Raw genomic sequence first — 13884 nt, forward strand, 5'->3', positions numbered from 1 at the left:
TAGAATTGGGAAGAATGTGGCGGAATTAGTGAGGGACTGACCTCTCTTCACACAACAGCAACCTGCCCTAACTCAGTGCCTTTCTGGTATGTTGAGGCTACAAGCTCCAGAGGTTTTAGCTTTTGGAAAAATAGGATTTTTCTTAATATATGCTGAAAAGGGCAGGAGACATGATAGCCATAAAAGCGTATATTCATAAAAAGTTTATATATTCATAAAGGACTATTCCTTGTGAATGTTTTATTGCAAAAACACTATTTGGTCCTAGCTTTATGCGGTCCCGCAGAAATGAATGTTGGAGTTTTTTTCCCTTTCTGGAATTGAAGAGAAAAATTATCTTATTGGTCATAAATATTGTAACATTTACAGAAGAATCTTTATTTCCATTTATTAGGAAAAAAATAAATGAAATATTTGCTCAATAATCACAGCAAGGGCTTGCATTCTTTGATACTAAAAAGCTAAAATAAAAATCATAGTCATCCTAAGATTATACGTATAGCTTTATGAACAACTTTTTAAAAAACTGAAACGTATAACACTCTTAAGAAGCACCTTATTCTGGAGAATTTAATGCATCAACATAAATATAGCCTAGGATGGTTTGGGAATATATGGTTGCTGAATCCCTGCCAATTATTGGGTGAGGCTGTTGTTCTATGTGGGGGAGCGTTTATGTTGTGTTATTCAATTGGACAGCTTCTAAATCTAATAGATAAATGAATAAAAGTACGCCATCTAATCAGAGAAAAATAAACATAAAGCAGCATGTTTATTTCCAACCCTCTTTTTTTCATGAGCACTTTTGATATTACTATGCTTCAGTAGAATAAAAGAATACCTGCATTTCCATAGTATCCTGTAATTTCACTCCCAGAAAATGATTACTGTTGTACTGTTAGCACAATAGTAATCATTTGCAGAATAAGACTGTGAATTCCTTTTTGTGTATACAAGGCTGACAAACGATTCATGAGCAAAGCGGCATTAATTCTATGGCTTGGCAAATTCACCATTATGGATTCCCTATTTGGCTGCCTTTACATGGTCTATTAACTTTCTTCACAAATGACTACTGTTTTTGCTTACTACTTTCTTTTCTCTTAATCTTTTCAACCTCAAAGTTCAAAGACACTCAAATTAACATGTCACTCTTGTTTTTGTTCTCTTGCGGTTTGTTACATCTTGATCCATGATACTTCTTACCTGATGAAGTTCATGAGCCAGGTATGTGACACAACTTCCAAATTCTCCTATTCTCTAATATGTACTTAATATATATTTGTGTGAATGGGATATTGAAAGAGAAGAAACAAGATCAATGAGTACTATTAACCTACTATCACAAACAAGTATGTTTTTGCTTTATTGCTCCATACTCATAGCTGCATTAACCTGCCATTACAGTTTTTCAGATTTTCATAGCTTCTACAAATGCCTGTGGATCTTTTCTTTTTTTCTTCCATTCTACCCATTAGGCATACATATGTTTATATATTTTTACTTTTTCCTTCTTTGCTTCACATCACTATTCTTTCCACCATGATGCTTCTGATAGAAGTCTGGGAAGAAGGTATGTACTGTCCATTCAATCAACTTTATTTTATCTCTTCCTTATTTTCTCTAGGGTGGCATCAACAGTGTTCAACAATATTCCCAATGACTTGAGGATAAGTTGGACGATGTTAAAATACTGAGTTTTTCTTAGGAGATTGGTCTAGAATGTTCTACATAGACACACACCAGAGCCCCACACTTGAGAATGCCATTAAAGTGCCTTGAATTCTTTAGAGACAAAGCAAAGCTGAAATATATTTACATGAAATTTAAAAGTGTCATAACATGAAAAAGAGCTTTGTTAGTATGATAGGAGGGATTTTGAGGGATTTTCTTTTGGAAAGGATAAGGCTAACTCTCTCTGATGATGTAGCCTTGAAAAACTACCTTCCCAAACTGCAAAACTGTGTTAAATCTGCTTGCATTGTGTGACAGTGGGATTAACCTCACATCCAACCAACATACCTCAAAATGTCCTACTATTTTTAGAGTACATGTCCTGCTGACATAGCCTTCATCGGACATCGCCTTCATCTTGTCCTACTGACATCACCTTCATCTTGTCCCCAACATGTTATGGAAGCAGCTTACTTTCATTTTTGGTTGTTTTGAAATTAAGATAGTGTTTTTCCCTTTTTCTTTGTCTTGCCATACAGACATTCTACAAAGCCTCTGGTGAGGTTGATGCAGTTCCATTGGTCATTTTCAGCTATTGTAGGCATTCCTCCTCCTGACTGAAAGGTGTGCATACCTGTGACAAAGAACTATAGTATAAGAGAGAAAGTGTGCCTGAATAGAATATGCCTGTACATATGGGAAAAACCATTGAGGAGTCATTGCCTACAATTTGGACTACATCCATATTCCTGGCAGTTAAATCAGCCTGTAGGCTGAACTGTGTTCTGAACTGTCATGATCTAGTGAGAGTAATGTTTCTTGAATGAGTTGCTTGTTTGATTATTGTCCATTACAGCTAGACTTAGACCAAGTGATAGCCCAGGAAATTCTGTGTTTACAACTGGCATTTCTCCTTCAACTTAGTCAAACATTGAATGGCTTTGTTTTTTATTTTGTAGGCAGCCCATTACAATGTTTTAATATGTATGTGCAACATATTAAAGAATATGTATGTATGTCACCCTCATTTCAATTGATCAATTTAAATCTTAGGATCTAAAAATTACCAGCCAAATGCTGGGCTACAAGTCCGAGAATTCTCAAATGTCTTCAGTGCTTAAACTCCTAGCAAGCATGGTCTTCATTCCCATTATCTTTAGGTTATGGTTCAAGATATCTAGATGGTACCAAGTTAAGCCTGCCAACTAATATTAACAGGAACACCTTTTGTCCTCAGATGGGATGCCCCAGACAATGAGTTCATTTAGCTTTTATTTTAGAAATATCTGAAGATCCAGAGGATTCTACTTGTATCTTATTTTCCCCCCTCTAATTCTTGAATAATGCCAATGCATCTCAACCTATTTTTTCATACAATATGGCAAACGGTCTTAGAAACTAGAGGCTTTTTTTCAAAGCAGTTTCTTAAAAGTTAGGGTGATCTGTTGTTGTTTTGGTGGTAGGTAAAACCTTGCCTAACTACCATACGCATATTCTTGGAAGTTTTTTGTTCTTTTTTGCCAAATATATATTGTGCAACCTCTCCCTGCCTCAGTGTCTCTTCAGTATTATAGAGCTCCTGAGGAGCTTGGGAATTTCTGGTCCAGATGGAACATTGAAAAGACAGTTTTTTAGCATCATTCAGCTGCTCTGGGAGCATGTTAATCTAATTTAATCTCCCCTTCCCCTTTTACACAAGCTGTCCTAATGCCTTGGACTGCACATGCCATAACCTATGAATAACCAAGACATGAAAACCTATTGGGGATATGTAGAACAGGTCTTTATTTGATGGAGCTGGGGTGAGTTTTAGCAGAACTGGGGAAATTATTTCTGGATATTTCCAGTAACAGTTTTTTTTTTTAAATTATTTACTTAGGGCCATAAATACACAGGATACTTTGTATGAAAAAAAACCCAGCAAGAATCTACTTCAAGAGTTTATAGTTTAGATTATCTTTAAATGTTTCATTGTACATACTAGCACATGCTCAAGGAAGGTTAGAATTTCTTGGGTGTTGACCTACAAGAGTATAATCTAGCCTTCAGAGATAAGAATAAGGGCAGAAGGGATTCCTTTGCCCATTATGGACTCCCCAAATCTATTTTGAAAGACCAAGCATTTATTTCAGAACAGATTTGGCAGAAGTATGGAGAACTAAGAGGATAGGAAAGGAGGAGAAATTTCTAATAAATAGTTTACTGGCATTTCAAGAAATGGATTATTCAGTTTGAAAAACGGAAAGGACAATTGACCAAATAGTGGACATGGAGAAGGAGCATTTTATTGGCTACCTTCTTTTGCCTTCCATTTCCATCTGAAGAAGCAGAATATGATTATGGGATTTTGGAGGCAGAACATCCTTCTTGCAACTAACAAGTTTCTTCTACATTGAATCTTTACTCGTCATAATACCAGAAACTGGACCAAATCATTGCAACTGTCACACAACCTCTAATATTTTCATTTTGTTGGGAATATGCTTTATTGTAAGCCAAGCTTTCACAAATGTACAGTGCCTATTAGTTAATCCCAATAGATGAAAAAGAACTCTCATTCAGGTCCAAAATATCTATAATATGGTGTTACATTCATCCGCTATCCCACCATTCACAATCTTATAGTAATTCACTTTCTATGGTCTAAAAAAATATTTCCTTTAAAAATAATATTTCCCCTGGAAGAAAATCCCTTAATGACTATTCCAGATCAGATAGATCAGACCAGAAAATCAAGTCCACTACATTTATTGACATGGGCTACAGTAAAAAAAAATTCAAGTCTAATTGTGCTGGCTCTTTCTTATACCCCAGTGAATTGGGGATGCATCTGCCTGAGCTGCTTCCAAATGTTGTTCTGGATTTAAAACATGTTTGAGGCCCTTTGGCCTACAAAACAGTTCCTGCCTACTTCCACCAACATCAGCTTCCATATACTCCACACCTACAAATATAGGTAGTCCTTGACTTAACAACCATTCCCTAGTGACCATTCAAAGTTACAAAGGCACTGAAAAAAGGTGACGTAACTTGTCTTTGCATTTACAACTGTTGCAGCATCCCCACGGTCATGTGATCAAAATTTGGACAATTGGCAAAAGCCATATATTTACAACCATTGCAGGGTCATGTGATCTTCCTCTGCCACCTTCCTAGCTGGCTTCCAACAAGCAATGGGAAGCCAGATTCACTTAACCACTGCATGATTCACTTAAGAACTGCAGTGATTCACTTAACAATTGTGGAAAAATTGATAAAATAGGACATATCTGACTTAACAACTGCCTTGCTTAGCAACAGAAATTCTGGTCTCAATTATGGTCTTAAGTAGAGGACTACCTGTATTTAGCATTTGTTCATAGTCTGACATTTTCATTATGCTACTAATGAGGTATTCTAAATTTAAACTGCCCTCGTAGAAAGTTATAAAGGACACTGGATGAATAACAGCTGTTTTTATTGATGAGTTTTGCTGCTTTCTACATTTCAGATTCAGAAGGGAGAGATCAAGACATGATACCAATTTCCTCTTTCTTTTAAAAGCTCCTGTGTTTATCTTCCACTTTTTTATTTGTTCTTTTTAAGGATTAGCTTTATCTTTTGGCAGGATTTGTATAGAAATTACAGTATGGCTCTGAATATTTATATATAAGAAAGTGACCGAGTTTAAAAAATAAAAATGACATCAGAAGAATCTTTATTTGTATGTTTTATCCAGTTTCTTCAAAAAGAAATATCCTAACTTAAATTGAACTAGAATATATGTAGCTCATGGTTAAACTGTGGAGTTCTCATTGTTCCCAGAGCTCAGTTGTTTGTTTGGAGATATTTAATTGCCCAACTAGACAACTTCATTATCTAAATATTAGCTAGATGGACAATGAAATGTTTCCAACCAGTGGGTTTTCTTGTAATTTATCATAGTTTTCAAATATCATTTTCCCATTCCCCTTCAGCATTCATTATTTTTTTCTGCAGTGTTCCTTTTCTGGCTTTGATTAGAATAATTCAGAAACTGGATAAAAATATGTCTCTATATAAAATTATCAGGCAATTCTTAATCCAAAGGAAATTGTCTATTTTAAGGGTGGTGTTATTAAATGTTATTTTCATTTAGCAGAGAGGAAGGAGAGAGTCATGTTTTGCTTTAAGATGATTGGTTTTGAACTGAATAAATAATATAACATGTTTTCACAATCACCTGTATTCTTTAGACATTTTATACATGCAGAAAGATCAGTTTTTTGATGTTAGATTATGTACTGTACAATGTATTTCGTCTAAAAAGCGATGAACTTTTTACTGTTGAAGTATCACCACAAAACCAAAAGAAAAAGAAAAGGCAGTCAGAGCAACACAAGACTGAATTCTTTGAACTCATATATGATGTATGGGATTATGGAAGGTATCTAGATTTTGAGATCTAGATGCAGTCATTAAAAGAAATTAATGTCTTCCGGATATTATTTCAAAGCTTTCACGCAGATTACTCTTGTATTTTTCTGAAGTTTTTTTCTTCTAAGTAAAATTAGTTTGTCAAAGAGTATGTATGATATGTAAAAAGTATAATTCATATATTTAATTTCATAAAACTATCCACACACACACACAGAGCTTATATATACACACACACATGCACATATTGATTTTAGTAAATGAAGTAGAATTTATTCTGCACTTGTTTCTTGCTCTCATCTTTTTTTTCCCCTTTCTCCCCTGCTTACCTCCTCCTTTGCTATATTTAGAGAAGAAACACAGACCAGTACCAACGTAAGTTTAGGACATGTTTAATGGAGAAATATTACAGCCATTTTTGTCTTTGGTTTTAAATGTTTATGGTTCATGTATTGTAAATGCGGATAGCCAGTTAGATATCTGGTGTCTTTCACCTTTAGTTAGCTCTATTTATCTGTAATTTCCACATATTTCAAAGGATGAAATATAAAGATCTCCTTTGAATACAAAAGACTTTTTCACAATTGGATGCATATATGGTCTATCCAGTAATACACACAGAGCTAATCTTATTAGATATGTTGTGATGGTTGGTCTTAACCTCATACCTGCAGATGTTTTGCCACTATAAATTCTATTGATTGGAGATTATGGAATTGCAATGTCCATACATCTAGAAGACACTAGATAGGGGATGATTAATTTGGAGAGCGAGAGCATAAATATTTCTCTAATGTTTAAAGGATGATAAGAGAAAAAAAAACCCAAGCTATTTGGTAAAGTAGGACATCACACAACAAGTACAGATGTTCATTCACACTTTCCACTACATGTTAATTAAATGAAAAACATACAACATCTTCATCCAGATTCATTTCTAAGAGAACCAACGCTTTCAACAGCCCCCCCCCCCCAAAAAAAATCCAATTTAATCATGATAATTACATTTCCATTTTTAGAACTTGTCAAATTATTTCTGATGCTTCTCTATCTAATAGAATTGGGATGGATAATTTGTAAAATTAATGTTTTGAACTGGAGGAAAGATGTGATTGTTGCTAGACAGTGCATCAAACCCTGCAGTACGATTTTCTTAAATAGTATTTGGGCAAATTTATTTCAATTAAATTGTCATGCAAGCAAATCTTTCCAAAAATGTCTCTTCCCTTTACTTCTGAAATATTCTTTCCTCAGGAACTTATGTGTTTTTCTTCCTCTTCTTAACATCCACAAAGGTTGACTGCACCTAAGATCCCAGAGGGCGAGAAAGTAGACTTTGATGTGAGTATTGCTGGTTCTTCCAGTGAATCTCTTATCTTGCTTGTCTAAACTTTAGACAAGAAAGTGGTTTTCATCCCAGTATAAAAATTATTTCTGAATAAGTTCCGTAACTATGAGAAGATATAAATGATGCAACTGATTGAAGTTTCAATAAATGGGAATGTGTAAAGTTTTTTCTGTGGGGGGAATCTACGCCATCCCAATAATTATACTGGCTGTCATAGAACCTTGATTCCTCTCCTTTCTTTTCCCAGGATATTCAGAAGAAGAGGCAGAACAAAGACTTGGTTGAGCTTCAAGCCTTGATTGATAATCACTTTGAAAGCCGGAAAAAAGAGGAAGAAGATATATTGGCTCTTAAAGAAAGAATTGTAAGTTTTCCTCAAGTAGTCAACTATTATAAGGTCTTCAGCACGAGGATAGACCATGAATTAAATTAAATGTTAAGGGAGCTGATGATATTTTTTGCTGAACATAAATTGCATGTAAGAAATTTTATGAGTAGTCATATCTGTATGTCCGTTTCATACAGCTTGAAAGGACAATATATAATTCTTACACAAATGGTGTTACTAGTCATTTGGAACCTAAGAAAAGTCATCCTTTTAGTGCCCTGTTAAATCTGCACTCATATGCATTGTAGATGTTAGAAAACTTTCTTGGCCTTGCCTTAGGTACCTCTGAGTTGAATAGTACAGGTAGTGTTTTAATATTACAGGTAGTCCTTGACTTATGATCACAAATGAGCTCAAAATTTAAGTTTATTAAGTGAGTTTTGCTCCATTTTATGACCTTTCTTGTCACAGTTGTTAAGTAAATCACTGCAGTTGTTAAGTTAGTAACACAGTTGTTAAGTGAATTGGGTTTCCCCATTGACTTTGCATGTCAGAAGGTCGCAAAAGGGGATCACGTGCTCTTGGGACCCTTCATTATAAAGATGAACCAGTTGCCAACCGTCTGGATTTTGATCATGATACTGCAACGGTTGTGTGAAAAATGGTCATAAGTCACTTTTTCAGTGACATTGTAACTTTGAATGGTCATTAAATGAACTGTTATAAGTCAAGGAGTACCTTAATATCAGCTTAAGAACATTTTTGTCATAACAGAATAATGGAGTTGGGAGATCTTCTAGTCTAACCTCCTGCTGAACCAGGAACCTTATATCATTTCAGACAAACGGTTGTCCAATTTCTTCTTAAAAACCTCCAGTGTTGGAGCATTCACAACTTCTGGAGGCAAGTTGTTCCACTGATTAATTGTTATGTCAGGAAATTTCTCCTTAGTTCTAGGTTGCTTCTCTCCTTGATTAGTTTCCATCCATTGCTTCTTTCAGGCGCTTTGGAAAATAGCCTGACTCCCTGTTCTTTGTGGCAACCCCTGAAATATTGGAAGATTACTATCATGTCACCCCTAGTCCTTCTTTTTATCAAACTAGATATACCCAATTCCTGCAACCGTTCTTCATATATTTTAGCCTCCAGTCCCCTAATAATTTTTTTTGCTCTTCTCTGAACTCCTTATAGAGTCTCATCTTAATACTGTTCACAATTTAATTTCAACTGTTCATTCTCAGGACCATTTTTCAAAGCCTTTTTGTTCTGGAACCAAATACAGTTCTAACTAAATTACTGCCCTTTCTCTGCAATGCCTAGGAAAAACGTAGAGCTGAGAGGGCTGAGCAGCAAAGAATCCGAGCTGACAAAGAAAAGGAGCGTCAGGCCAGACTTGCTGTGAGTCTATCTATAACCTTTTGTCACTGGTATCTCAATCATTGCCCTCAATGTAAAATGATCTGTTAAGAGTTATGATTATTACTTTTGGCTTTATCTTTACCACTTCCCAAAAAATATGTCCCAGGCCCAAATTCTCTGTTCTGCCTTTGTGAGTCCCAGGTATGAAGCAATGTTTGTTTCTACTATCTGTTTCACAGGAGGAAAAGGCAAGAAGAGAGGAAGAAGATGCCAAGAGGAGGGCTGAAGATGATTTGAAGAAGAAGAAAGCCCTCTCCTCTATGGGTGCCACATACAGCAGCTACTTGGCTAAGGTAAATCTACTGAGAGGCAGAGAAAACCAGAATGTGATCAGGAATGAGCATTGCTCATCTGAAAATTGTCCAAGAGTTTCTTGGAATTCTTCAATTCTACAATGGCAAAAACTTTCACTTTCAAGAGATCAAAGTAATTCAGCAAAGAAAGGACCTGCTAGTCTCTATTTTAAGCCCCCCCCCCCTTTCTTCTTCTTCAGGCTAAAGGGATAGAGTTTCACAGCTTTCCTTAGCTTTGATCTAATGGTTCTTCAGCCGTGAGGGACAAGTCTTATGGCTTCTAGAGCATTTCTTGCAGTGAATCAGAAAGACATGTAAAGCAGGTGCATTGGCAAATTCTTAGAAAGAATTACTTTAGTACTAACCTGATGGCATCTGAATGTATCAGATTACAATCCAGGCATTATGTTTAGGCATTGATAGAGGATGATACGAGTTGTGATCAAGCACTTTTACAAGTCAGTATTACTGTTCTCCTGCAAGGTTTTGATGTTCTTCATTAATTCCTTCAATGGGATGGATCTGGCGATTATTTGTTTATTTATATCCCATAAATATATCCAACACACCTTCTTCCTCCTATTTTCCCCACAACAACCCTTTGAGGTGAATTGGGATGTGAGAGAGTGACTGGCCCCAGGACACCTAGCTAGTTTTCATGGCTAAAGCAGGACTTTGTAGCCTGGTGCCTCAATCACTAGATCAAACTGGCTCTTTAATAATCTTTAAACTCATTCTGCACAGGCTGATCAAAAGAGAGGAAAGAAACAAACTGCAAGGGAATTGAAGAAGAAAATTTTGGCAGAAAGACGCAAACCTCTGAATGTTGATCACCTTAGTGAAGACAAACTGAGGTAAAAAAAAATAACCCTCACTTCCCCTACTGCTTTTTGTATTACATACAAGATTGAGCTTGTGCTCAAATTTGTTTTAAAAATTTTTGTGGTATTAAAAAATAGGAGGTGATATTTAAGAAAATAATATTTGTTATTATTCAGATAATTATTTAATCCTGATGAACTGTATCAAATTTGATATAACATTAATATATAATATTTAACTTTAATGGGTAATGTAAAAATAATCAACATGGTAAGAAAAAGAACAGATTTAATTATAACTTCTGCTTACAGTTGCAACATTAGTAATTTACTAAAAAAATTTAAGGCCTCTATATTTAAGTAAATAAATAAATAAATAAATAAATAAAAATATAAAATATAGTTCTCACAAAAGCATATGAAATATTTCTGAATAAGATTAGCAGGGAATAAGAACAAATAAACAAGTATTTCCAAAGGGAAAAGTAAACAATAAGATTCTCCAAAGTATCTATAATGGGTCCAAGATACTTCAGTGTTTTTCATTAAGTATCCAGAGATAGGGTAAGTAATAAAGTGGTCAGGCTCTCCATGGGGGAATTAATGAAATCCACAAACTAGAATTGTTCAGTTGTGTTGGATTTCTATTTGAACAATCTCCCAACCAGTTTAACCATTAATTTAAGAAACATTGAGCTATGTAAATATGTCTTTTTATAGTTGCTAATTGTTTGAGCTGTATATCATTCTTTGTTGTATCTCCACTTCTTCACAAATAAATAGGGAAAAAGCCAAAGAATTGTGGGACTCGCTGTATCAGCTGGAGACAGAAAAATATGAGTATTTAGAGAAGATTAAGAGGCAAAAATATGATGTGAGTAGAAAAAGAGATCTTGGCTATGATTTTTGTTTATTTCCAGGGTGGAAGAAATTTGTCTACAAACTTGAGCATGGTTATAACCATTCTACCTATGTTTTAATTCTGTTATTATAGATAGAGCCAAATAATTTGCCATATTTAATTGCTCATGGTACATGCTTTACACTCTACAGTACATGGTGGGGACACAATAAATTGAGTTTAGGAATATAGGAAAGCTGGTGGATTGCACAAGTGTTATTTCTCTGCCAAACTTGGAATTTGATTTTAGAAATAGGGAACAATAAGGCATCCCTCTTACAGCAGTTGCCTGCTTTTATGATGTTGAGATAAACCTTTGTAATGCATTTACAAAACAATGAGAGAGTTCTGACAGTATTAAAATGTGAATACTTGTCTGTTTCTGAGTACCTGTTGCAAAAAAAAAAAAAAAAAAACCACCCTCAATTTGTTAAGAACCCCAAAGCCAATAATGATCTTAATCTCTCTTAGATTTTATCACTACGTTGCAGGGTGGAGGCACTGTCCAAGTTGTAAGTACAATGAGTTCACCCAGATGATATAAGCAGCAAGAGATTTTTACATGCATGAGCCTCCTGCATGTTGGGAGTCTGTAAACTCTAAATTTGCATAGATAATCAACAGGCTGGCATTCAATTCCTGGCTTACAAAACAAGAAATAGCCACATTTCTTCCTCTTTTTTTCTCTCATCAACCTTTATTGCATTAATTCAGAAGTAGCTGAACAGAGATTTAATGTATTCTGTAAATCAGCCGTTCTCAGTCCGATGTGTTGGCTTTCAGCTCCTATAATCCAGGAAGCATAGCGAAAGATAGTAGAAGGCAGCAGATTGGAAAGATTGTGATCAGTTCTCCAAATTATCTATGGTAATTTCCCACATGTCCAAAAAAAGAAAAAGAAAAGAAAATAGAAAAAGATAGTCTCAAAGCTCCTTTTTTGTTCAAAAGGCAACTGGATTGGTTTTTTTTTTTTCTTGAAGAAGAAGAAGGAAACAATTCGCTTCTCATCCAATGATGAAGCTTCTTGGATGAGAAGCGAAACATTTTCTTCTTCTTCCTCAAGGAAAAGAAACAATCCAGTTGCCTTTTTAAGAAAAAAGAACCTTTGACACAACTCTTGACCTGGATGACTGAGACTCTCCAGACATTTAGAAAAAGCCAGGCAAGAAAGATCAGTTAGCAGCTCAATACACCATTTGTTTGCTTATATTTATACAAAAACCACACTAGAGAGTAGGTGAGAGCCAGAGGACAAATTAGAGACAAGTCTTTTCAGATTTGTCTTGCAAATTTAAAGAAATCTGTCAAAGATACGGAAGCGGCACCAGAAGTTGTTGAATTCCTCACAATTGAGTAAATTAGCTGCAGATGATTGGAGCAGGCATCAAACAGCAACCAGAGAAAACTGAATTGGGAGATGGAACTTGATTCTGATTCTTGAGCCACCAAGGCAACACCTATGTTTTTTTTTTAAGAATTGTACAATTAAAGGGAAAATTGCTATTACCTCTAAGAACAGTTGAGCTATAGCTGGATAGCTAGGAAAGTTCACAAGAAAGGAAAATAAAGGAAGCCCTGCTTTTAGAGCCATTTCTTGTCCAACTTTGTTACCCACGAATCTAAGTGCCATGCCTATTGTCTATCTTAATTCACACATAGAAAAGAAGGTAAGTCATAAGCACCAATGCTAGTCTGGTAACCAAAGTTCCTTAATCAAACCCCTGGTTAAGAGGTAGACTCCGTATCTGTGCCCTCAGTTCCACAAGGCACATGTTCAAAATCTACAAGTAAGCAAGTAAGTATATCCGGTAGTTGAGTTTTCCTTTTTCATGTTGTCCTGTTGCTTCCAATGTTGCTTGTCATGGAAGAAAGTCCCACCCTGTGAACCCAAGATGGTGAACAAGACATCTTATGGTTTGAATATTGTGAATTTACAGTACAAGAAATTGTATTGCTGCAAAATAATGTTAGAACTGCTTAGAAGAAACTTAGAAGAAAAAAGTATGCTTAATTGGCCAGCTGTCTCTTAAGACAAAAGTAGCATGTTTATTGCATAGCGAACAAAGCAATGGAAATATAAAGGATGATGGTGTAAATAATGGTAAAAAAATATTTTTTTCCTACTCTTTATTTCCTTGAATCGGAAATTATATTTTGATTTCTATTATAATTGAAGCATTTTCACCTCATAAAATTGCAACTGCCCAAAATTTAGAAAATGATTTTTAAATTTCCAGCATGCTTCCTCATCTGTCTTCCCTACAACCTGGAATATTTTTTCTTTTACTCTTTGAAAAGCCCTGCATTGATTTGTGAAATAACAGGATCACTTTTAAATAGAAAGTGTCTGTTCACAGCTGTAATAACCCAAATTTGGCCTTTTTTTTATTGGCCAACCTTTATCCTTGCAGAATTCTAAGAGCTAGTTTTCTTTCGTTTCTTTCCTTTGCTTAATGATGATTAAAATTACAAGCATAGAATTAAATCAGCCATATAATTTTTTTTTCAGCTAGGCATTCACCCTAATGAATTACTCTTGGTTGTTATGATTCACCCGAATGAATTACTCTTGATTATTCTGATGACAGGAGGGGAAAACATGAGAAAAAATAATTGTGCTGATATGATAACAAATGAAGTTTTAAATAATTTATCCAATAGCAGCTTATAGCTTCTTTCAGAGTCATTCGGCCACTGCTGTGCCA

The 13884-nt window shown here is 35.2% G+C and overlaps 1 protein-coding gene across 3 annotated transcripts in view; it reads left to right on the top strand.

Annotated features, from left to right (window-relative positions):
• TNNT3 (troponin T3, fast skeletal type) overlaps positions 1–13884 on the top strand; it is a 42261-nt gene that overhangs the window by 23606 nt on the left and 4771 nt on the right. For 2 of the 3 annotated variants that reach the window (XM_087950918.1, XM_026668266.2), the window contains 9 exons: positions 1559–1573; positions 6420–6444; positions 7365–7410; positions 7665–7781; positions 9066–9143; positions 9344–9457; positions 10202–10311; positions 11062–11152; positions 11651–11691. In XM_087950918.1, the coding sequence (XP_087807044.1) occupies positions 1559–1573; positions 6420–6444; positions 7365–7410; positions 7665–7781; positions 9066–9143; positions 9344–9457; positions 10202–10311; positions 11062–11152; positions 11651–11691 (637 nt within the window). The remainder of the gene's footprint in view (positions 1–1558; positions 1574–6419; positions 6445–7364; positions 7411–7664; positions 7782–9065; positions 9144–9343; positions 9458–10201; positions 10312–11061; positions 11153–11650; positions 11692–13884) is intronic. The other variant, XM_087950919.1, reaches the window with a different exon arrangement.

This window comes from Notechis scutatus, chromosome 1 (assembly GCF_049901735.1).
Source record: "Notechis scutatus isolate UNSWTSFEM ecotype Mainland chromosome 1, rNotScu1.2, whole genome shotgun sequence".
Taxonomy (NCBI): domain Eukaryota; kingdom Metazoa; phylum Chordata; class Lepidosauria; order Squamata; family Elapidae; genus Notechis; species Notechis scutatus.